Source organism: Lethenteron reissneri, chromosome 34 (genome assembly GCF_015708825.2).
Source record: "Lethenteron reissneri isolate LAM-NWPU_2019-01 chromosome 34, ASM1570882v1, whole genome shotgun sequence".
NCBI lineage: Eukaryota > Metazoa > Chordata > Hyperoartia > Petromyzontiformes > Petromyzontidae > Lethenteron > Lethenteron reissneri.
Genome location: NC_083812.1, coordinates 3,669,990 through 3,696,505, shown reverse-complemented (window position 1 = coordinate 3,696,505; position 26,516 = coordinate 3,669,990). Strand labels below are relative to the sequence as shown.

At 45.2% G+C, this 26,516-nt stretch overlaps 1 protein-coding gene across 2 annotated transcripts in view; it reads left to right on the top strand.

Annotated features, from left to right (window-relative positions):
- OIT3 (oncoprotein induced transcript 3) overlaps positions 1 to 20,803 on the top strand; it is a 29,778-nt gene extending 8,975 nt beyond the window's left edge. For both annotated transcript variants that reach the window (XM_061565000.1, XM_061564999.1), the window contains exons 5-10: positions 1,372 to 1,494; positions 3,465 to 3,625; positions 3,953 to 4,060; positions 7,859 to 8,172; positions 11,732 to 11,831; positions 15,369 to 20,803. In XM_061565000.1, coding sequence (XP_061420984.1) covers positions 1,372 to 1,494; positions 3,465 to 3,625; positions 3,953 to 4,060; positions 7,859 to 8,172; positions 11,732 to 11,831; positions 15,369 to 15,557 — 995 coding nt within the window. In that variant the 3' untranslated portion in view covers positions 15,558 to 20,803. The remainder of the gene's footprint in view (positions 1 to 1,371; positions 1,495 to 3,464; positions 3,626 to 3,952; positions 4,061 to 7,858; positions 8,173 to 11,731; positions 11,832 to 15,368) is intronic.
- Positions 20,804 to 26,516: the final 5,713 nt, after the last annotated feature.

Here is a 26,516-nt window from a genome sequence, read left to right as displayed (position 1 = left end):
GTACCGCAAACGTGGGACTCCGTCTCGATACAACGGGATTGTCACTTACTGCCACCACTCCACGCCTAACACGATCTGTTACAATGACGCTGGCCTTTAAGCCCTTCAACCGAGTGGCGAATTCAAACTGAACGCCACAAATCCCCACTGTTGGCAATGCGGTCAAAATCTTTGATCCCGCAGTTGTGCAACTTGTATTAATGACAAATACAAATGCCACCCACAAAAAACTTGCGTATATGAAAACTCTTCGTAAATGTAACGTATCGCTCGAATCGAACGTTTCCATCCATAAACATCGCACCGTTTAATTTAAAACGTATAAATAATTAATTCCGCTGCACCTTTCACATTTTTAATTCGTGTATACTTTTTAAAGATGTGTTATTTAATATCTGCTGCATGCGAGCTGGCAATTACTTTTCACGTGTGAGTAACTTCACCAACTTTATTTTCCACGTGGAATTCACGCTCCAGTATCTCTTGCTTCTTTTTTGCCCAAGACAAGAACCATAACACAAACCATCCACCTCCTAAATGGTGTGACCTTAATCGGAATCCAAGGCAGCGTTTGTAAAAACTGGTAAATTGATTTTGTCCACGACTTCTGCATTGCTGCCAACACACCGGGTCCTGAATTTTTATTTGAACTACAAATTATTGGGTTGCTTCCTTTGGAGGTACAGATAAAGTAACAATAATAATTCACAATACCACGTGAGTGGAACACTACACGTAAACGTATCATCTTTCGTTGCGCATTTTTATTAATGTATTATCATCATCATCATTATTACGACGCAAGCGAGAAAAGCCATCACCTTTAATGGGTCGGCAACGAGATACCAGCAAGGATCTCCTACCGGCAACGATCTCCCAGGACTGGGGGGGGGGGGGGGGGGGGGGGTACCAGAGCGGGTGGCATCCCACTGCAAACAGATCAACGGTTACACCATTGGAACCTCATTTGCCAGTAAAAAATATGATAATTGTTTTTTTACCCTTCTATCTGGCAACAAAACTGACACCTTTTTTTTTTAATAAGGAGTCATGTTTGCATAGACCAAAATAGCTGCAGCCATAATGCAAACAAAAAACATAACTCTAATAATATATGCACTGTCCTTGAAGTTGATTGGTCCACATCCGAGACAGCTTTCCTAAGGAAAGCTTTCCTAAGGAACAGTGCATATATTATCAGAGTTATGTTTTTTGTTTGCATTATGGCTGCAGGTATTGTGGTCTATGCAAACATGACTCCTTATAAAAAAAAGGTGTCAGTTTTGTTGCCATATAGAAGGGTAAAAAACCAATGATCAGATCAACGTTGTTTGCCAGTGACGTCTCGCTTTGTTTTATTTTCCCTCTCAGAAATGACCCTGTGCGAGACGAACAACGGAGGCTGCAGCCACCTGTGCGTGGCCGCCGAGAGCTCCCACCGCTGCGAATGCCCCCGTGGGCTCCTTCTGGCCGAAGACAACCGCACCTGCCAGGGTAGGAGCCGTGGCGGTGACGGCGGTGGTGGCGGTGGTGGTGGTGGCGGTGGTGGTGGTGGTGGCGGTGGTGGCGGTGGTGGCGGTGGTGGTGGTGGTGGCGGTGGTGGTGGTGGCGGTGGTGGTGGCGATGGTGGCGGTGGTGGAGGTGGCGGTGGTGGCGGTGGTGTGGTGGCGGTGGCGGCGGTGGCGGTGGTAGCGGTGGTGGCGGTGGCGGTGGTGGCGGTGGCGGTGGTGGCGGTGGTGGCGGTGGTGGCGGTGGTGGTGGCAGTGGCGGTGGTGGTGGCGGTGGCGGTGGTGGCGGTGGTGGCGGTGGTGGCGGTGGCGGTGGTGGCGGTAGCGGTGGTGGAGGTGGCGGCGGTGGCGGTAGTGGAGGTGGCGGTGGCGGCGGTGGCGGTGGCGGCGGTGGCGGTGGTGGCGGTGGCGGTGGCGGTGGTGGCGGTGGTGGCGGTGGTGGAGGTGGTGGCGGTGACGCTGGCCGGCTCACCGCCCGCCCGGCCGTGGGCCACCGACGCGAAATCGTGGGTGCCACCAGGTGGTGACCAGCTCGGTGACCCTGGCGCATTCGTGACAAAAGAGCTGCGTGTCCAAATATCGGCTCGAATTGAATGCCCCCTAATGGACACGCGAGATAGTAATTCACGTTCGAAGACAATCAACGTGAGAGGCGATTCGTCTCCTTCTTATCCCCATTTGTTTCTGCAACTCTGTCTTTCCCCGCATCTCTCTTCGTCTCATCTCACCGCATCTCCATTTCGCTCTGCGTTTGTCTTTTCTCACGACATCCGCATCTGTTCCGTCATCTCGCTCGGATGTTAGGGAATTGAAGGGGGCGGCTCCCAAACATAATGTCCGCTTAGGGTCCCCCCCCCCCCCCGAACGTGCTGCCACTACCACTGGGTACGCGTGCTCCGACCTGCTAATGCGCGATTTGTCGACACTTTTGGAGACGTGAGATTGCTCCGTTTCTCGAGAAGCAGTTTGCACAAATGGGCCATTTGTATGAAGCCCAAAAAAAAAAATCCGCAACGAATGTTAGGGGTGGCAAAAAAAAAAAGATTATTAAATCGCTCTGGAAACGCACAGCGCTCTTCACTGTCTGGTCACAGTTTTGTTTTACCCTTTAAATTAGATTGAGCTGTAAAATATCAAGTTAATTGTCATATTAATAATTTAATAATCATGCTTCCACTTAATTATTTATCGTTTCGCACGCATTAGTGAAATCGCACTGCAAATTTTTATCACCCATTTCCAAACCCATTTTTACCAGATGGTGGTTCTCTTATTACACATTGCACGCACCCAATGCTGAACCAGGCCTTACATAATCGCCGCCATTCGTAGCACTGCCATGCGCTGTGACTCAGAAAACATTTTCGGAAGCCGGTCCTAAATGACTTCTGAAGGAAAGTCGAGATCCTTTGGGAGCAATTAAGCAATGTGTAAGTGCATTGATGATGTAAAATAATCGGAGCAGAGTAATTTAATACTTTAAACAACATAAATTATCATAAATTGCCGAATTTAGTTGGAACTTGAATTTTTAAATAGCATTTCTCCCCCTGCAAGTCATTACATGGGGCAGCGTTGGTAAACAGCGTGCGTCTGTGTAACATGAGCGGTGGCGCAGCGCTTAGAGCACTGCGCCACGAACCTTGACCAACCGAGTTCGATTCCCGCTCGCCGTCAACGGCACTGAGGAAAAACCCGGACTGGTCCCGCACATCCGAAGCCGACTCGGCCATAAAGGAGTACCTGGTGCAGCGCGTAAATATTGGCACCGGTGAGACAAAGGCGGCGGTTCTAACCACACCATGTCCCCGTTATCTACGCCGGTGTTTGCTAAAAAAAAAAAAAACTTGTCCCAGCAGCCTGTGCAGAATACCCGGGGGATATTTGTGTCTGGTGTCTGGTGTGTGTTGTGAAAACGTGTACGTATGTACGTGTGAGAAATGTCTTTTTTTGCAGTTCCCGTGAGATGCAGCCCCGACGCGATTGATGTGGCCGTGCCAAAGGACCAGGTGCGAGGACTGGAGCTCTTCCTGGCCAACGCCTCCTGCAAGGGCGTCTCCAACGGGACCCACGTCAACGTGCACTTTGGCCTCAAGACGTGCGGCACAACATTGGAGGTAACACCGCCTCGGATCGATAGCACCAACCCAGCCCGCGCACGGCGGTGGAAATGCTTCGCGAAAGATAACAACTCGCCGGGATCGTTTCCTCTGTGTCGCGGGGACGTTTCCGCATACAAATCGATGTTTCTTTTGGCAGGCATGGGATTGGTTGTTGAATTAACAGCGTTGAGGCTCTTATGACGGTTGTGTTTTTTGTGCGTGTGCGATGGAAGTTGCTATATTGTGTGCCGGCAAGAGCAAAAGCATTCCGTAACTTATCTCTGCAATGTGTACAAATGTGTGGCCTGGAAATGCGCACACACACACACACACCCACGGCAGGTCACAGCAGATAAGATTATTGCAAGCAATGTCCTGACGGGGCTTCCCAAGCAAGGTCCTGGAAGCAACGGCGATATGATCATCCGCACGAGCAAGCTTCTTATTCAGGCACGTATCAGGCCGAAGATCTCTTTACTTTTCCTTCGTTTACCTCCGCTTGTTTTCTTTCGGTTCATATAGAAACATGACCCGCACGGTCAACACATAAACACTTCCTCGTGCTGGCCTTGCTAACGCATACAGTATCTTTGGTTTCAGTCCAAAGATCCCATTAGAAGTAATGTGCAAGGAGAAATCAATGTAATATGGTTTATGTAGAGCCTGGCTCGGTGCCAGCTCAAGACATCGTGACATTGAGGCCAAGGCTGTACAGATTTCTACGAAGACATTGCACGTCGCAGCGCGTGAGAGCGTGCCCGCGTCGATATTACACGCGGCCGTGGTCAATCCGCTGCTGGATGAATTGCCTCCCCCAAAGCCGCCGCCACAACATTACAACCTTCCGATGCGATGATACAACCAGCAACTGCGCACGCAACGATTTTGTCGCTCCATCTCCTCAGTGGGCGTACTCGTGGGCGATTTCAATTCCTTGCCTGCAAATCTGTTATTGTCCATCATCCGTTTTAGGGACATGTCTTGCCGAAACCCACTTAGTAAAAGTCTATATATGAAGCTTATGGCGGTACTTCGGGGTACCATAGATAGTAGCACGGCTCTCGCAAAATGTCCGCGATGCAGTCATGTTTAGTCTGTTGATGGTCGGCGATGTGGCAATCGGCTCATCTCGACGAGCTGTACACGATGCACTATTCAAAGTTGAATTTTTCGATTTGATTTCGGATTGATTGCTACTGATTTCGGATTGATTGGTACCCCAGTCGCGGAGTTAAGTAACACCCCTGGAAGAAAATAGTGTCCCAGAAATAAAATATTTAATTGCCTCGTCCATTTTGTATTATTTGGTACCCCGGGGTGCAGCCATAAGGATTACATAATGTAAAAGAAAGACTGGAATAGCTCTTTGCTGATTTTACACAAGTGTAACATCGCAATGAAAGCAGTAAATCTGAATGACTTTCCAATTAATGAAAACTTCCACGAATCGATGAGGAAAAACAACTGCGGTGCAGTAAATCTTCATTAATCACATTATTCCACGGAACAATTGCCGAATTGATAAAAAATATATTTCGCGTCTTCCTCGTAAGCAGGAGGCCAGATGTATTACGTGTGGAGGGAGTCGTGCTCAATTTAAATGTACGCAGATAACCATGGTCGCGCACGTGCCGAGGTTTAAACAGCACTCTATTTGCGACGCGGAGGATTGTCGTATTTTGAAAGTGGCGGAGAATCCGTTTTCCTCTTCTTCATTTACGACTTTATTTGTACTTCTTTTTTTTTTGTTACGCCTTTTTTTTTATTTCGGTTACATTTTCCACTTTCATTTGGAGGAAAAGAAGCAACTGGCCAGCCCTTAGATGGGAGCAGTGGTGCACTCTTAATTTGGAGCTTTCGTGACTGCAGGAATTACTCTTTGGTTCTTTCGGTAAAGTCACGTATAAAGATAAAATAATAAATTAAATAATAGCATACTACGACGTTTCGATTGCAACACAAGCAATCATCATCAGGTATAAAAGAAATAGCAACAAAAATCTAACCAGAAAACTATAGACAGACATATAAGCAGACAGATATCACAAAGATACACAGAGAGAGAGAGAGCAACACATAGGCACACAGAGAGAGAACGTCTCTGTGACGAGGCCTTAAATAGAGACAGGGGGGCGGGGGCAGAGAGAGGGAGGGATCAGAGAAAAAATTAGCATGTCAATGAGTAGGACGACGCATGGTCGTCCTACTTGTGCACACCTATCATTTATCGTAGAGCTTGGATGAGTAGTCATATTAGTCGATTAATCAACCTGCCTCTCGAAGGTGGGAAACCCCTACAAGCCACGTCCATCCAGCGGCACACGTGGGCACATCAGGGAGACATTTTCTCCCCAACTATTATTTTGTTATCCGATAAGATGCGTAATTGAACCGATAATATAATCGATAGAGTGATCAATTACTGAGATAAACGGAGAACCCGGCTCTAATGTAATTATTTGAATGTGGAGTTGGTAAATAATGTGGCCACGAATCAATAACGTGCATGAGATACCCACCTTGTATAGCAATTGGGCAGCACAGCAAATGTTTCTGAAACGATAATTATGTAAATAAGTGATGTGCTTTTGCATGCGTTGCTCTTTCTATGGGCACTCCAGCTGTCGTGGTGTAACGGTGAGCACAGTTGACTTGCAATCCAGTTCTACCTGCCACAGGAGCAGTTGAACGTATGTGCAAGCGTCTGCTATTCCCCTATGAACGGTTACATCTCATTAAGTCCATCGGCTGGGGTTTGTCCGGTTGTTACAAAGTGTGAGTAATCCCACCTCCTCCCAGGGTGCCTGGCCAGTCTAAAAGAAGTGGCTGACGCCCTCCCCAGAGGTCTTGCATGGAGCTCCCTTCAGTGGAGGCCCTTCCTTCTGCCAGCGGTGGCACGAGCGGGCAATTGCAGGGCTGCACCTTCATCTTATTCATGGCCATGCTCCAGTTCCCAAACGCTTACAATATTGCATCTACCAAAAAAATGCAGAACCATGCCCCTCTCTCTCTCACTCTCTCGCAAGGCAAGTCGCAAAGCGAGCCGAGGCGGAGGAGGGCCTGATGGATGTGGCCCATTCTGACCTTAGGAGTGTCACGAGGTTCATGCGAGATCTATTCTCTGATCAAATTCAGCACTTTTGGTCTGTTGGGACCAGGAGGTGAAACCCGGAAAAAATTTAAAATATGGCATCTGCAATCAGCCGCCGGTCTTTTGGGGGTAAAGGCAACTGGTAGCAAAAGCTATAATAGATGCAAAGGCGGTGATTTGGTCTGCACACCGTTATTGTATGTTGGGTGGAACGTATGGGGAAATTGGGAGTATTTGATGGGCGATGTTCTCCGTGCTATTCCATTAGCATGGCTGGTGTGCCATGGTTCATCTCATCCAAAACAAGAGTCAGTAGAGATGATGTAAGTTATGGCCAGGCATGATTTCAAGATTTAGAAACAGAAAGTAGGGCAAAGTCAAGATTCTCAAATTTTATTTTTTTACTTTATACGCGGATTGCCTGGCCGAGTCTCAGGACCGGATTTATTTTTCAGGAGAATCTCGCTTTTGGCATTTGGCCACACTTTTATTTTTAACGATATACGGCGTGTGGGAGAACACCCAGAGTGGGATGATGAGAACACTCAGAGACTTCACGAAGGCCTTTTGATAACACCAAGAGAGTCTGCGTACTCCCTCCGTACCACGGGGTGAAATACACTTCAGCGTCATGCGGGGCGATTATTGCGGGCAAAGAAGCATGCGTGGCGCAAACGAGCGCGGGACAGACGCACAGCTTGGAATTACGTTGAGAAGCGACGAGGATAATGCGCGGAACACGCGCACATCAAGAGAGGCATCGTTAAAAACGCGCAGAAAAGTGGTTGGGTTTAGGCAGAACATGTCGTAGCTCAAAGGGGGGATGGTTACCAATGGGTCAAGAATGACGGCGGCGAGAGGGTGGCCCAACAGGGAGATGGAACCGTGAAATCAGCTCATGTACAGCGAGCTACGATGTGGATTATTATACACCGCAGGATCATGGGATATCGCGATGGCCTGGCGAGGACTTCATCCAGCGACGATAATAGCGAATGCCAGTCTTCGTCAACCCACACTCACCAGCCTGAAGAACGATCAAAAGGGTTTAGGAGGCCTTCATCCAGCAGCGGATCGATCACGCCTACTGCTGCCACCGCTGCCGACGTTGGATCTGCTTCACGTAAACGCTCTGCACCCCCCCCCCCCCCCCCCAGGTGTTCTGCGAGTTCCCCCGCCACGAGCTCCTCTCCCAGGGCTTCCTGCCCAAGCCGGGCAACCCCATCCCGAGGCTGTGGGGTCACAGCCAGGGCCACTTCCCCTTCGCCCTGCTGCTGTACCGCGAACCGAGCTTCGAGGCGCCCGTGGGGCCCGGCGAGATGCCCCTGGTCGTCAAGCTGCACCAGCCGCTCTACTTTGGCCTGGCGCCGACGACGCGTCTCGACGGACTCGAGGTGCTCGTGGAGCGCTGCTACGCGACGCCCGGGCAGAACGGCAACCACCTCGTCAAGTACTTCCTCATCCGAGACGGGTGATGAACTTGGCTGCGCTCACCACCAGCGGCCGTCTGGAACGCTCTTCTTGCGGATATTGGGAAGCCGCTGGAGCTGTGCGCTTTTAAATTTGGATTTTAAATTCTTTTCTTTAGAACTCCTTTTTGTGTTTAGTTCGTTGTCCTAATCCACCGTTTCTCCAATTAACACGGTTGGCTATGTACGCTGTGAAAGAAGTTCAACATACTGTCTCGGTTCTATATGCCGTACACATCAATTTTAATCATCCTGATAGTTTACCTATTGCACTCCGCACACAGATAGATGGCGTTCAAGCACTCAATTTAAATTGCAATCTTTTTTTCCTCTTGGAGATAGCTGGTTTGAACTTTGTTTTAAATAATTGCTTGGTCGGATGCTCGAATGAGTGCCCCAGACAGCATGAGAATCATTGACAAGATTTGAAGTAAAACAAACCCCTGGGATTCTTGTTCTTCATAGTTTGTGTTTTGTTAACTTGCGCATTCTTCGATATACGTAATTGTTTGTCGTTTCAGTGATAAGTTCAGAAATACCCAAGTCTGTGCTCTCCGATTGCCTGGGTGAAAAGTGGGCAATGCATTTGCCCAATCGTGGCCTAGCCGGCTCCAAATCGGATAAATAAACTACGTGGCGGCATTCGTGCAAATTTAATCTCAAAACGCACCACACAAACACCGTAACCCCCCTCCCCCGCCGCCCCAAACAAATTAACATCACAAGACAGGTACGAGACGAAGAGCACGAAGGCGAACGATGTGTGGACCACTTGGGGCAACACCAATCACTCGAGGACTCGAGCCCTAAACAATAATGAGGATGTCAACTTGCAAAGGCACCGCGCAGTGTTATTCGCTCACTCTCGTCCAGAGAAAAGAAGGTGCAAAGGAACCACAGACGAGCAGAAAGGCAGCCACGTAAACAGATCCCGAGAAACTAGGCGTGCGTTCACGATTTTAGAAATCTGAACAAAAAACTAAATTCTTGTGTGAATTTTTAAGGTTTGTTCAAACCATTTATTCGTTTCGGGGATTGATCTGCAAAATGTCACGTCAGGAACGAAGTGATGTCGCTCTCATGACATCGCGTTTCACACCTCTTGATTAGCACTGGTTGGCTACGTACGGTGCTAAAGAAGTTCAACAAACATACCGTACTTGCATACGTCCGCGTTTTTACCACCAGGTGGCGTCACGTGGCATCGGGTGGCCGAACTTTTGTTCGCACGAAATCACGTTACATTAATTACAAACTCGAAATGATCCGAAAGTGTGAAAATATTTTCAGGCTTGTCCTCAAATATCCCAAAAAAATCCTAAATCCTAAAATGTGGAATATAGAATTCGATTGCGAAATACGCAGATACACAGAGGTTTATTGAAACGCGATGAGTACGTCTTGAGACGTCTCTTTTTTTTTTAAAGGGAGACACCTTGCCCACAAAGCAACGCGTTAAATATTTGAACAGTTGAAATCACACATCGATTGCTCAAATCGAAATTAAGCATTCAGCAGTTGGGAATAAAGTATAATAAGTTTATACTTAATGAAGAAATAAATATTCTGGCTTTTATCCAGCTTTTAACATGGGTATGGTGTAAAGTAGAAAAGCGTATTCATAATGAGCATAAAATAAATACAATCCCCATGAACAAAAAATCAACTGGGAAGGAATGCTTTTTATACGTGAGAGGGATGCAGTGGTGTTCCACACGTGAAGAACATCGCAGGAAAAAATATAAAATATCACATTCCATACTTACTCTTGGGATATAATGTAATACATTTGAGGCACTAATTGTTCATTTAAAATTATCTTTCGTTTACTCAGAAAAAGCCTCAATTGAATGTGAAGTTGTAGTTTTGCACACGTGTCGAAATTTGCAGGAGAAGATGCAGAGAAATTGCACGCATACGCGGGAAATGACGAGCAAGAATGTTCTCAAAAGGTCAATTACCTACTTGCTGAACCATAATCTACTGGCACCTTGCTGTCTCTCTCAAATGGAGGTATCGTAAACATTATAATTTTAGTAATAGGTTTTTACCCTTTCAACTGGTACAAAAACTGACACCTTTATACAAGGCATCATGTTTGCAATAACCACAACACAAGCAGTCAAAATGCAAACAAAAATAAACAACTCTGATGATGATGATAATGATATGCACTGTCCTTGAAGTTGATTGGTCCACACCCGAGACAGCTTTTCTTAGAGCCTAGTCTCCATTGGTGTTGGACCAGATGACGCCAAAAGGCGTACGCTTTTTCATTATCATCAGAGTTGTTTATTTTTGTTTGCATTTTGACTGCTTGTGTTGTGGTTATTGCAAACATCATGCCTTGTATAAAGGTGTCAGTTTTTGTACCAGTTGAAAGGGTAAAAACCTATTACTATATTTTGCCACTGGTAAAGGAGGTCTCATAGCATTATCATTTGTATTATTAGTTCTTTACCGAAAGAACCGAGAATATGAATCCCTGCAGTCACGAAAGCTTTACATCAAAATTATAATTTGTGTGTGGTGCCCAAAACTTTCAACCGTACAGCTGGATTGGAGGTGGATACAACCACGCCTAAATAATATTTTCTAAGCTATGTTTCTGCCGTACCTTCTTTCAAGGTCAGCCATCATCCAAAATAAGTTTTCAGGAAGTGTTTGTGAATGCCACTTGGGACAACTCATTCTCAGTCTGCTCTTCAACAACGTTGGCAGTGCAGACTGGAATAATTATTTGATGTCGTTGTGGGTTTAATTTTTTTTACAAATGTGCCATCAAACAAGGCAGAGCATCTTTACTGAATGATCAGTACCGTGTAATTGATTAAAATGGAAAAGGGAGCATGTCATCCCTCCATTAATTTAAAAGTTTTCACATTCATTAGTCAGTCGCTGTCACCTGAAAGCCTTTAGCTGAGCTAAACTGAAGGTTGTTCATGTGAATGTCTTGTCAGATAGTATGGATGTATGTATGTTGCACTTTCTTTCACACTGTACGTACTCAACCGTGATGTTTGTCAGTGCGTTTAATATAATAATATCAGCATCACAAATATTGTTTTGGCCGATGACAATTTTAGATTTTGGCCAGGTCAGATTACTATTACTTATGCACTGAACGTGACGCATTATACATTGGATATATATTTGTTGCATATTCGAAATTTCGGAAATAGATGCAACGTTTTTTTTTTTGGTGGAAATTAATATTGGAGTTTTAGATTGGTTAGGAGGAATGAAAAAAGGTGTGTGCGTGTAGGCAAATAAAAAGGTAAATAAATAAACAAATACTCCCATTAAATGGATGGAGGGGGGGGGGGAAGAAAAGCAATATAATGCATGATTTTATCAGTTCCTTTAAAGGGGAAAAAATTAATTGCTTGTGAGCCAACGAATATAATCAGTGTGCAACACCACACACAGCGCTGCTCCGTGGTGTACGACTATAATTACCACACAACAGAGATTTCTAAATCCAGCCCAATCTGTTACTGGATCGGTAATTGTGGCCCATTGTTGAAGTTCAAATTGTCTCCTTGCTGTGTGGCTGTACAGGTGTCTCGTGGACAATACCATCCGACTCCTCCCTTCCAGTAACTTACTGAGCAAGCATTACCAGGTGCAAGTATTCAAATTCCTGGGCAAAGAGAACATGGTGAGTCTGGGTGGAGGGGGGGGGTCCCTCTACAATCACTACATCAGAATCGGAATCTTTTATTTAGAATCCGATGAGCCGTGAAGCTCTTCTTTTCCACAGACGTCCAGTTTGGGCGGGTGAGCAGGTCACAAAACAGCCAACGATACAACAACAGCAACACCAACAGGATAGGAGTGCAAAACTGAGAGAATGGCAAGCAAGTCACAAAATATAAGTAAACAATGCGTGATTTAGTGTTACAAGTTCAATTCATCACGCTTGGGCACGATAGCAAAGTCAACAACAAACCAGTCCCCGACCGCACCAAGATAACATCACACAGGAGTAGTCCCTCAATAATACGGCACGTGCAACTCTTGAAGCTCTCTCGTGTAATTATGAGCCAGCAAGAACGCACCTACCACACGTTCTATTTTAGCCATTCGCCAATATTTCAAGCCATATGTCATCCACACACACAACACACAACACGTTTCACTGATCTTCAAAAAAGCAAAGGGATTTCGTAACATAATTAGGATTTTTTTTCTTTATTCCTGCATGCCCATGTATTTCAGAGGCATTAAAAAAAAACACCGCACAATAAGAATCCTATTGGGATGTACGACGTCTCATTTTTGAAGGAGTCCTGCTGGCATTCGTAATGCAGCAATTATTGCAGTGAAGTCAATTAGTCATGGGTGGTACAGCTGTCACTGGGAGGGGAAACATAGTGAACTTGACAAATGCATTTTAATATAGTGTACATTTAAATAATTAATAATGACATAAATATAATTGAATAAAAACTTACATGACGGTGGAAACGCAGCAAGAAGCCACTGGGTTCGATCCTGACAAGGGAATCTTTCTTTAGTCAAGTTTGTATGTTCTGCCTGTGTTCTACACTGGATTTCATCTGCAGTCTTTGGTTTCCTCCCAATGCTTGATAAAATAAAACAAAAAACAAAACGTACAATACAACTGGTATTGGCCAAACATCCCAATGCGAAACAAAATAACTGCAAATTACTGAATTGGGATTACACGTAGCAATCACCGACTGTGACAACTTTTGAAAGAGTCTTGAGACTCGGTGAGCTTTTCCTGTGTAAACAACCATCACAACAATACGACAATTACAGCTATTGTGAATCCACCAATGAACGCCCCATCCATGCCATGTTGGTCATGGGGTGTTTTGTTTAGCCCCAGATGAGTGCCTGATGCGGTGTGTGGTAAACATTGCCACTGGGGAGGCGTTGCGCTGGCCACCCACCCCCTCACCTGCCGTGCCGGCCTTCATAGGTGCTGCTCGCTAACAGCACTTGCCCCAACAGTCTGTTCAGGGTACACGGGGGATCTTTGTCTATTTTTTTGTTTGACCATTCGGCACCACGCTGGGTCAGCGTGGGTTGGTGAAGGTGGTGGGGCTATGGGTTGAACCGGTTCTGATATCACTCACGACGGATGTTAGCCGTGGCCGAGAATAAAACTCGTGTCGCCGCGATTTCATCACGCAGCACGCTTCGCCAATTAACCACCGAACCCCCCCACCCACCCAGTGCGTGGTAGACTTTTAATAGCGACAAAAGAAATCAACCTCAGTGAAAAAAAGGATAAATCTCAGTAAAATGTGTTGTTGTTGTTGCTGTTGTCGTCTTAGTAAGAGAACACGAAAAATGTGAGCCAAATAAATGCGTTTCGTGCCGAAGCTTTGGCGATTTGATGTTGAACCGAAGTGAAACAGGTTGAAGGAACAAACACCACTGCTAAGAGACACTGTTGTATTAAATTGACCCGTGCTTATGCTCCCTGCGGTGCTTCTGCTGAGCGGCATCTCCCACTGCCTTTCAGCTGCCCCCCCCCCACATCACCCGCCTCGAGCTCCCTCCCTTCCCCCTTCCCTTCTTCGGGGGCGATGGAGGGGGAGGGTTGGTGGTTCACACGCATGCGTGAGCACGAGGGTTGCCACCTCTGCGGTACAAACATTGGGACGCGTGCTTTGTTCGTGCTGTCTCTCTCTCTCTCTCTCGTCTTGCGTGTTTATTTGTCTTTCATTTCCACGTTTTAGACTATGTTACAAACACGGCACTCATCTTCTTGGTTCTTTCGGTAAAGTCACGGAGAAGGAAAATAATAAAATAATAAAATAATTCTCACGACGTTTCGGCCACAACGCATATTTATGGGAAATGCTAAATTCCTCTTGATATGGAAATTATTTTGTCAAGGCGCTCTCCCCCCTCCATCCCGGCATAAATAGTCGCTCCAAGCCTGGAGCGTGCCATTCAGACTCTGCCTTCTCGATAGACCTGTTCTCCACCTGAAGACGGCTGCTTGCGTTGTGGCCGAAACGTCGTGAAAATTATTTAATTATGTTTTATTTTTATTATTTTATTATTTTCCTTCTACGTGACTTTACCGAAAGAACCAAGAAGATGAATCTCTGCAGTCACGAAAGCTTTAAATCGAAACACGGCACTGTTGCCAGAATATCTGGTTATCATTGGAGGAATGTGCCAATACCCTCTCGGGGAGGGGGGTGGGGAGCTCTCTCTCTCGTGGAGGCCCTTCTGCCGGCAGTGCTGTGAGGAAGCAATTTTAGCGCTGCGTCTTTACCCTCGAATGCAGTCTTCCACATAACGTGACCCTCATTCTCCCTTCGTGGTTCGGGTTGTCACGTCCGAGATGCAAAAACACCAGGAAATATCATGGGAACGGGGCTATCGAATATAATACTGGAAGAGGAGAACTACGATTAATGCATCGTTGGTATATTATTAATAAACCGACAAAACACTGGGATTTTTTTTTGCCGTCCTGAAGATATCAGATTTCCCACGACAGCCACCTCGAAACTAGGAGGGTAACAACATTGTCCTGCCCAATATTGTGCTAGGTCAGCCAATCAGTGTGAACTCAGACAATCTTATTTTTTATGCATATGCATCGAATTCATTTTTTTTGCTTGCCTTTTCTCAGCTCACTGCATTCTTCAATAACGTTTCAAAATTATCTTTGGCCTGCCCGCATCTTCATTTACACAACTCTGTCTCGTCGTAGTCGGTCACGCTCAGCTCTTTTGTGGGTCAGCAGTCAACGTCATCAATAACGCCCGAGATCTTTTTCAGCATCCACCCGTAGCGATCTTTGACTAAAAATGCCCCCCCCCGCCCCCCCCAAAACCCCCACTTGATTGACACGATTACTTCGTTTCTCGTTCGTTTCTCAGTCCCCTTGTCACTGGTGAGGGTCGCGGCGGCAGACAGATGAGCAGGGTGGTCCAGACCTCCTTTTCCCTGGCGCCACACTCCAGCTCTTCCTGGAGAATTCCCAGGCGTTCCCAGGCCAGCAGCTGAGCGACATCGTCCCTCCAGCGTGGGCCGGCCCCGGTTACTTCCTTGGCTAATTTTGCGAACGAGATCAACACTTGCGGCACACCCTCCCCCCCATCCCCACCGCCGCCTCCGCCGCCCCCCAAGGGAGCGAGCGAGCGATCGAGCGCACGAGCGCGCGGATGTGACATCTGCTGGGATGGCTGTGTGTTTGCAGGAGGTGTTCCTGCACTGCGAGGTGACCGTGTGCCAGGCGTTCGACTCCGCGTCGCGATGCTCCCAGGGCTGCATGCGCCGCGTGCGTCGCTCGGCGCAGGACGGTGGTGCCAGGCCCCGCCTCGCCGGGCCGCGGATCCCCGTGATCACCGGGGGGCCCATCATTATGCACTCATCGACGACGACCTAACTCCTTGGCTCGCCTGTTCATGGGCAGACCTCTCACTTGTTCATGGGCAGACCTCTCACTTGTTCATGGGCAGACCACTCATCGATGATGACCTAACTCCTTGGCTCGCCTGTTCATGGGCAGACCTTCAGTCCTGCGTCTCCGTATGCAAATACTATATACAGACCTATTGGCTTTCCAGACCGATCGTATCCAGCATAAATTTGTTTAAGCGAGCAAAGTCTAGACTAGTATTGACCTTCTGGGTCTCGTCAGCAGAGCTGTTCAGTGCCAAGTTGCCATTTTCTAAAGGTGGCCGTGAAGGCATCGATGCAGCCGGCCGCAGTAACAAGACCAACAAACTCCACGCGTTTGTCAATAGCACAGTGTATGTGGCCTTAAAATGAAAAATGAAAAAATACATTCAAACCATATGAAGAGAAAGGCCAGAGAGACAGGGTGGTCATACTTCAGAAAGATTACCTCTGGAATTACAAATGTGGAATCGAAATTCATCATAATTCGTCATCATCGAGTGTCTCATTCCATGTGCAACCTCTGAGACACGGTTTTTCTTAATCTGTTCTCTTTGGCCCCCCCCCACCCCCCGCAACTCGGACCTATTGAACCGTGACCATTTGTGGGTGACAATAGCCACTGCGCAGGTGTTCACTGGTGTGCCGTACGGGTCTCCGAGGAATTTTCCGGGTCGTACCGAGCGCTGTTCGTCACGATGTCCGACGTTTTTCTCCGCGTGCCGGGAGCTTCTCCGGGAAAGTGAATTCAGGAGAGCGAAGTATCGGCATCATGCGGCGAACAAGGCACGGTACGACCAGAGTCACGTGGTTATTTCTAGATTTGAAGCTTTCGTGACTGCAAGGATTCATACTCTTAGTTTTTTCGGTAAAGTCACGTAGGTAAAAAATAAAATTAAAATTAATACAAATAAAAAAATAAAAAATCACGACGTTTCGGAGGCAACACAAGACTCCGTCATCAGGTGGGACCATCACATCCACATCTTTGGACCACGTTATCTTTACAGGTGGCCACTGAGGCCTCTGTGCAGCAGTCACCTCTTCTCCAACCACTTATTATATAATAGCCGACCGAATTAACTTCCTTTTTTTTACACGTCTAATACATCGCCGGTATAACGCAGGATAAATGCGCGTGACGCTTGGTGAGAAGAAGTTTTTTCCTTAAATTTTTGCGTACGGTGACAATTCACAAAATGCCGCATTGTGATTTTTTTTCTTTGCTTCGAAAGCTTGTCCGTAAAAACCCCCGAATCATAAAAGTTGGACGCGCTTTTTGTGACCATGCTACCGACGTTGCTTTAATTTTTCATTTTTTTTTTATGTTTCATGGGTTGCGCATTTCGACAGTATTAGACAAAAAAAAGTGTAGCTCACAAAGTATTGAAACTTCAGATTACAAATATTTCATGCCGTTTGCTCTGAAGGAACATATTTTTATTTTATTCGGGAGGTGGTAATGAAATATTGTAGAAACTAAAAAAACATTTGACAAGTGCACTTGCAAGGTAGCTCACATCTTTAGTGAAATGCTTCCAGCCTGTATGGGTGTGCATAACGTGCTTTATTCCGTGCCAGGAATGTGTTATGCCAGCCAGTATTAACGAGATAGAAGAATCAAACCGCTAAGTAAGAGTGAATCTATCTGGAGAGACCAACGGGTTTCAACGTGGCCAATTGCACATGCATTGAGGCTAGATTCTTGGAAATGTCACGTATATTTTTTTCTAAAAAGATTTTCCATTATTGGTATTGATGTGTAGTAGATTAAAACCCTGCAATGTAGGTGAGGTTTAAGTTTCTAAGCGGTAATGTTAATGCACATTCATTAAAGTGCATACGTTAACGTCATTTAATATTATCACATTTAATCACTTTTATGCGTTTTTCTTTGCTCTGTTCTCTTTGCCACTGCACACAATTTCGAATGTGTTACTCTTCTCAGTTTCATATTGCGAATTTTTTTCATTTCATTTACATTTTTTGCTACGTACCGCATTTCATTCTTGCAATTTGGTGTGCCTTTTTAAATGAATAATCATTAATAATATTTCTGTCGTATTATCGGGAGCTTCAGAAACACGGGATACAATTCAACATATCTTAAATATTGAATCGCTTTGTAATTACAGCAAATGAACTACTGACAGTCCCATTTGTTTCCAAGGGATCACTTTTCTCAACATCGGTGCATTGAATTTGTCAGCACTGCGGAAGAAAATAAAAACACTTTCATCTTCCCACCAACAGTAACCACCACCACAACCAAGAACAATCAGAGCCCTGGTTACTTTCGGTTTTAAAGAACAAAAAACAACCCCTTCAGCTTGTTCATGTTGTGTTGCATTTGATTTGAAACGCGTTTAAGAACTGAACGTAGTAATGTAGAACAACTGAGGTTTTACGCAAATAAGAGAGAGGTGCAAATGATCACAGTGTGACGGCGCTTTGCACAGGCCCGGCTGGTATTGGGGAGGTTGGTGGGGATGGGACTGGAGAGGCTTCAGCCCCACCTCCCCTTCCTAATTCTTATAGACATTGGCATTCAGACATCCTGAATAAATTGCAATATGCAAGCATTCATACTCTTTGTTTTTTTCGGTAAAGTCATGTAGGTAAAAAATAAATGAACAAACAACTAAATTAAATCACGACGTTTCGGAGGCAACACAAGATTCCGTCAAGTGATACAGTAATTTTGCTGTGACGGTTCCACCTGAAGACGGAAGCTTGTGTTGCCTCCGAAACGTCGTGATTTAATTTAGTTGTTTTTTCATTTATTTTTGTACCTACGTGACTCTATCGAAAAAAACAAAGAGTATGAATCCGTGCAGTCACTAAAACTTCAAATCTAGAAGGAGAGAATAGTCAAGTCAAAAAACACGTCCACAATGTTTAACACCAGTGGCAGACTTTTTTTACTCTCTCTCTCCAACGTTTTCCAGTTTGACAAACACTCAATCATACATAATAATAATAATGCACCCGTGCACATCTGCTTCAATTGAGTGAATTGTCAGACACTTCAAGGCTCTCCAACCATAAGCGATGGGCACATTTCAGCATTTATTCATAAACACCTGGGCTGAGAGCTCAAGCGTGGAATGCACGACAGACGAAAGGAGACCATCGTATTGTTACTCCTTCTTCTGTTCGCCGTCTAACTGACCCGCTCACAGCGGCTGGAGTCGCCCCGTCATTGCCCCATGCATCGCCCCATGCATCCGATCCGTTCGTCATCCTTTGCCCTCGTCAATTTTTGCTCCCCTCTAATTTACGCGTCACAGATTCCCCGATGACTCCCCCCTCTCTCATCCACGCCATTCGCTCTCAACTCCGCCATTACATTCAAAGTGTCTTGGTCAAGGCGCCGAATAACATGTAGGAGCCCGGACTTCAACAGTTTCCCAGGCGGACCGCCGGTAAGAGGAAGACGTGCAAGACGGGGGCAGTAATTACGGTTCAGCTGATTGATTAATTGGATAACTCATATTGTCAAAAAAAATCACTTCGACTTAGCGGCATTCGGACAGTCAAATGAAGTGCTGTTCTGCAATTGTTGGCAAGTCGGTGACAAGATGAGATGTGCAAATTTCCATTCAGATTGAAAAAGCAAGGACCGCGTAAGAATTGAACTAAGAGCAATCAACTGCAAATCATTTTTTTTTTACTCCACACCCGCCGTAAAACCTAAGTAATATGTCTGTCCAAGTACTATACTTTATGGCTATTTCAAAGTTAAAGCTTCAAATCTGATGCCTTAAGCCTCAACTGGATGATGCATTGAAAGGGGGGGGGGGGAAGAGACCTGCCCCCGTCACTCCAATTCAATCGCGACAGTTATTACGGCTTGTTGGGGTTGGATGGTGCCGCTTGGCCACGTGTGACGGCAACGCTGCTATCATCCCAACCCCCGAGTTGCCAGCGCTGCCCGACACGAGCTGTGGGTGTCACAGGTGGGACACAGGTGGGACTCGGGCAGGCGTGCGGCCTTTAATGAAAAAAATCAAATGGGGATAGGAAACAAAGGGCTCAATCAATTTGGACACCTTAAATGTGAATGCTACGTTGGACGCACTCCTTGCAGGACAAGTGGGAAAGCGATTGAAGGCGTCGATGCTGTCACGTGGCAATTTCTTATTATGTCCTTTGTACCGTGTTCATCAGATGGACGCGCTTTGTCCCGAGACATATTTTTCGATAAGTTATGGTGGGGATCGATTGTCTCGAAAAAATATATTTGCATATGCAAACGGTTGATTTGTTTTAAACACTAAATATTAATGGCGCTTGCATATTTCACTAGGATTTGACAAATTCGTATGCATCTGAGCTTTGCTGGCCAGGATGACTGTACCAGTCAGATTATCTCTCATGCATTCACATGTCGAGCATTCGTAAACGAACACTGCTTGTATATCTCTGCGGCCGTAACAATGATTATAATGATACAATTACTACCTTTTAGGATGAGGGTTATGGTCAGCTCTTGTGTCGGTCATGGGGGTTGTCTGACCATACTTCACCACATTCTGTCAGTGCTGGTTGACGAAGGCAGGGAAAGAGCGGTTTCACAACTGGATCACAGATATCACTTTCCACCTATGGCTTGGAGTAAAAGCTCAAATCGTGGGGTTCATGATGCATTGTGCAAACAACCGTGCCTTCGTTCCACCCACGACTGCTATAATTACACTCTTCATAATTTGATAACGAAGGTCAAAAAAACCAAATTCAAATGTAGCTTTATATTGCAATATAAGCACGATTGGAAAATATTGTTCCTGTGGTGAAAACAATTGAAACTATATGCAAAATAATAAAACGTAAATGAAGAGTACACACACGCACATACACACATGTACGTGTGCAAATGCGCACGCTGTTCAACATACCAATTAGGTTAGTCTTCTTGTGACCTATTTTGCAATAAAAGTAAATGCATTAAATTCCACAACTGCCCAGTGAAAGCATGCACAGAATTCCATAACCGGTCGTGGAGCTCAATAAGATTTGCTTCAGCTTTGTATATTTATGCAAGTGTGTACAAACATTGGGTGCCTACTAAACCACATAAGCTAGAGTTATTTCCAATTAATTGTTGGATCAAAACACACTGTAGAGTTGGCACGCAATGGCCTGTTAATAATACAAGTTATACAACTTATAAAAAAGGAATTTAATCGTTGCAAACGAAACACACCCAAATTAAAAACAAAAACGTGCAAATATAGCATGTGAGCAGGAGGCACCTGAAAAAGTAGTCACATGTGCAAATAAGCAGTCGGTGACATACACCGCAAATCGAAAAAGACAGTGCAAATATGTGGGAAGAACGAGATGCCAGAAAAAAGTTAGGTACAGGTGGAAGAAAGAGAGATCCGACTGGGGATAAAGTTTTGAGAAAACAAAGATTAAATATATTGGTATAAAAACCCTATGCAAACGCGACACGTTCGACCAATCGATGAGGTTACTGCAACGGTGTGTGTGCGGTCCGCTTAACATTTTAGGCGGAGAAAATATTAAATCTCACCTTGCCTCACCTCGCACTACGCAATCACCCCCAGCTGCTTGCTCATCCAATGTGAGAATAAATCTGTGCCGCTTTGACCTAGACTTGGCTGGCCCCTTGCCTGTGTCCATGTCAGGAGGGAGGGGGGTGTGAAGGAAAGAGCCACTACTTTTGTAATCATAGGTTCAAGCCCTCTGATGGACAAGTTAAAAATTGAAAGAGTGAACGATTGAAAAATATAACGTCCCCCAGGTTCTCCCGGGTAGAGAGTTTGCAGCCCGTAGCAGCACGAGATGAGTAATTGAGTAAATAAATGATATATACCCCCGCTTCACTTGTATTCTATGTTTGATCTCACTTAGTTCTACCAGTACAGGGGAATTTTTTTCTTAAGTTAGCGCAGCAACGAGCACAATCCTGACTGCTGGAATGAAAGTGTGCATGCGTAAATATTGAAACGGTTTGTGGGCAGATTCAAACAGCTCGGCGCTCGTGAAATTTAAACATTCGGACTAATGTCAAATCCTCTTGATAATTGTCAAGAGGATCAAGAGGATTTGACAATCGGACTAATGCAAATCCTCTTGATAATGATCAAATCCTCTTGACAATTATCAAGAGGATTTGCATTCATCCGAATGTAACACGAATTTTTTTTCTGGGTAGTAAGTGTTATTTCGCAATTGCTTATGCCTAACAAGTATAGAAAATGGCTATTATTCCCTACAAACTTTGCTTTTGTGACCAGGACAGTGATATTTTAAATCGTACCTATTTTCAATGAGAAAACGGGGGAATTTGTGTCTTTTCGTTCACATAAAGTCAGACAAACAACAACATATGAATAAAAATGTACATGTATTTACTGTATACTAAAGTAATAAAAATTTTACTAGCAAAGATTTAGAAGCTGAGTCGTTTTTCGAGATTTACGATTATACTGTAAATCACTTTCACGGATCAGCTCCCAAATGTAGTCTCCCATCATGTTCTCGTTATACTGTCCTTGGTAGCGGCATTCAAAGTCCAGTATATCCTGGTGGAAGCACTCGCCTTGCTCCTCCGAGTACGCTCCCATGTTATTGAATTACTCAAGATGAGCATCAAGGATATGGACTTTGAGGGACATCCTACAGCCCATTGTGCCAAAGTTCTTCACCAGAGTCTCAACCAGCTCCACCTAATTTTCGACCTTGTGATTGCCCAGGAAGCCACGAACTACTGCGACAAAGCTGTTCCAAGCCGGTTTTCTCCTTACTCGTGAGCTTCTTGGAGGATTCATTGCACTCCAGGATCTTATTTATCTGTGGTCCGATGAAGACACCATCTGTGACCTTTGCCTAAGACAGCTTAGGGAAGAAGTCTTGAAGGTACTTGAAGGCTGCCGACTCCTTCTCTACAGCTCTGACAAATTGTTTCATAACGCCCAATTTGATGTGCAGTGGTGGCATAAGCACCTTCTTGGGGTCCACCAGTGGCTCCCACTTGATGCTGTTCCTCCCCACAGAGAACTCGGTCCGATGTGGCCAGTCCCGCCTGTGGTAGTGCGTCTTGGTGTCCCTGCTGTCCCAAAGGCAAAGAGAGCAGAGAAACTTGGTAAAACTGCCTTGGAGACCCATCAGGATTGCCACCATTTTGAAGTCTCCTATGACCTACCAGCCGTACTCATCATACTTTCACCCATGACTAATGTGTATATTTGATATTTTTTTCAATAACATTGTAAATTGTAAAACATTTTAAAATAATTTTTTTTTTACAATTAAATTTTTTAAAACAAATTTTATAACATAAAATTCCGAGAAACAATTGTCCATCTTACCTTCCAGAGTTTTTTTTGCATTGCTCGCAGGTGAAATGAGGTGCCCAGGGTTTGTCTTGATCCCTGACAGGCATGCCGAAATATGCCTTGTAGGCCTCACACATCTTAGTAGATGCTTTCACAGAGTACTTTTTCGCTCCTGTCTTGATAAATTGGCCGCAGACATAGCAAAATGCGTCTGCCGGATGCTTGCAGCCTGTTGATGCCATCTCAGAAAAATACAGATATGTATCCACTTAGGCAGCTGGAACTCAACTGAACTGGTGGGCTCAAGGCCCTGTATTTATGTTACTATTTATATTACTGGAAAGTTCTAGAATGTTCTAGAAGTTACTCCAAGTTTACTCTGCACTGAATCTATCTGGAATGTTCTAGAAAATAGGTAAATTTCAAAATTACACTGTCCTAGTCACAAAATCAAAGTTTGTCGGGGAATAATAGACATTTTCTGTAATTTTGAGGCATAAGCAATTAGGAAATAACACTTACTACCCAGGAACAAAACAAAATACAAATTTGTTACAGTGTAATCAAACACATAAAACCAAATTTGAAAGTTACATACACTGGATGCACATGTACAGCGCTTTGTCAATTAATTTACGCAGGAAGGACTGTCCACTGCATGCCGGTTGTGGGGATTACCTGACCGTACGCGCCACCCTGGTCAGCGTGGATCAGCGAAGGAGTACTTCCTTCTGCTGCCCTCAACGTAGCCAAGCAGCCTATAACATCACCGCTCTCATCCATTGTCCCTTGGAGTTGGTTGCCCATTCAAGCCCTATCCAGGCTCACCTTGCTTAGCTTTCGAGAACTGATAAGATCCACCACGTAAGATAATGCAGCTTGACACATTCCACGACACAGAGAGCATCACCGTTCAAATCGCACCTCCGATTTAGCACAGTTGGCTACGTACGATGCGAAAGATGTTCAACACACATACATCAGGCCCCGATTTCGTCGGGCTGGCTGTCTCGAAACTCTCAATCTCACCTCGCCTATTTTCTGGTTTTCTAACTCTCCCAAAAGTGATCGCAATCTCACAAGTTACCCAAACATGGCAGATGTTTTATTTAATATTTTTATGTTGAGATCACATGAACAAAATCCCCTCCTTACACTCCCCCCCCCCCACAACATATAGGGCCCTCTCAAGTTTATGCTGTGCTGACAGCAAAGAGCACACACACACACACTCTCGTGTGTCTGGTTTATGACGCCTACAACCATGTCAGCCCACACCAGCATGCTTTTCCTAAGCAATAAATCTCAAGGTCTGCAGTCTGAAGGCCTGTAGCGTGGCATTGGGGCTTTGGGGCATCGTATCCCCCGCTGCCCCGTGGTGCATGTACACGGCTAAGACCCTGTTGTTGCTTGTATCTGTGTTTGTGCGGAATTAGATCAGTCCACGTGTCATTTTGCACCAGCCGCAAGGACTGCACGCTGTGGTTTGTGGATCGGCGGCGCGTTTGGTCGGCGCTGCGGCCAGCCGAGTTCAATCACCAGTCACGGTCAGCAAGATCGGTGAACCAGTCCTGGGTGGACAGATTTGTGAAATATGGCCAAATAACCCTGATGTATGTACACGTGTAGAACTTCTTTCGCACCGTATGTAGCCAAGCGTGCTAATCGAAGGTGCGATGTCATGATGACCGACTTGGCGTTGGGAGGCCCTCATTCAGCAGTGGCTTGACAAAGGGCTGTAAACGAGTATGTATATTGGATTCGCCAGGACGCGCTTTTATAAATCTGTGATCGGTTGTGTGTGTTAGCAGGCGAACACACGTTTTAAGCGTCTGAGCGAATTCATTGCACCCGGTATTATTTATAGACGGCCATCTGCACCTTAACATTCAGAGACGTATTTTCATGCTGCTCCCAGTGCTGGGCTGCTCAAAGCCTTATCAGCCGTGCTCCCTCAAACAAACGCGCGGAGGACGCAAGCCTTTTGGCATCAGGTCATCAGAGTATGTGACACGTCCAATCTTGATCAAAGTAGCATGGTGCCTTTAAAGCGAGATGCGTGGGGGAAGGGGGAAAAAATAGAAGGCCAGTAGCTGAGATTGTGTAAATACCCAATGGGAAAAAGAAGATTTGTCATTGCCAGGACCGTAGCAAGTTCAAAAAGGCGTTTCAAACTTTTACTCTGGTGCTAAAAATCGAGCTTGAAGAAATGCTACGGAAGTCGGCAAGATGCTTCTGCATAAAACATGAGGCAAAGGGACATCATACCTTGAGAATTTGGAGTTAATTGCTAGTTTGAAAATAATGCATTCGTGCACATTATATAGTTTGGAAGAATATTTCCAATCTGATATGAAAAACATGATGATAAAAATAGAAACAAAATATATATATAACGATGGAGTGGCAGTCAAGAAATTGAATGTGCAAGGGAGACCATTCACTGAGGAGATGGAGCAATCAGCTCATGATGAGATGGAGCGATCATCTCGTGATGAGATGGAGCGATCATCTCGTGATGAGATGGAGCGATCATCTCGTGAGGAGATGGAGCAATCATCTCGTGCGCAACTACTCGGTGAACTATGACAGCCCAGGGTCGCGAGAGATGGCAACACATTGGTGAGGCCTTCATCCACCAGCAGATTGGCCATGGCTGATGACGATGAAATAAACAACTCTAGTATAGTATGATAATTTAGATTTTTTTAAAAACAATATTCAAATTATATTAAACACTTCTAGAAACAGGATGATTTTCCCACAACTCTGGCTGTCGCCTGAAGTTGGTGGTTATAATTACTGGCAAAACGATGTAGTCGAATTGTAAATGTTGTGGGTTTACTCTCGAACACACCGGTGTGCTGTACTGGTAACGAATTGGCCACGTTCTGTTTACGTGACAAACCTTACTAATTAGCTGTGTCTGGTGGTGACGAGTTTAACAACACATTTATATTTACGTGATCTAACACAAAAAAACCTCTATTATGGCCTTCCCGTCTGCTGCACAATCAGTTTTTTTCATTCTTCCAATTAATATACAGGCTTACTACATTCAGAATGTAAGGATACATTCTTCAGCAATTGTGGCTCATAGTTATTTTTTTAAATAGAAATAACATGCACATAACTCTGCCTTGATCGTAATGGATGTGACCAACGACAGTGCTCGCTTGGTGCATTGCAAAGCTTTTGGTGGACAATCTGTTGGAAGATGTGATGTTTTGTTTGAACATGAAGACATTTCACTTAAGTGTATATGTTCCTGCACTCCACACTGCTCATTAAAATCACAATCAGACTGCGGACTATAAATCACAGCAATCGGTCACATTGTTTCCAGGTTACCCTGGCCTCTCTCGCAAGAACATTTTGAAGTGTGCATCTTTCGTATTCACATCGAGGGAACATTGTTACGGCAATTTTAGATGCACTGGATATTTTGTAAAAGCAGCGAGATTCCAAATGTAAGCATCGAACAATGTTGGGTTGGACACAACTGGCAAACGCAACAGAGGTCGGCCTTGTATGTCTGGGGAAATTAGACACGAACTGAGATCCAAATGATGAACTAAAGAGGCGAGTGACAGCAGGTTGCAGTGCTTTTAGTAAAATTTAATTTGAAAGTCAAAAGC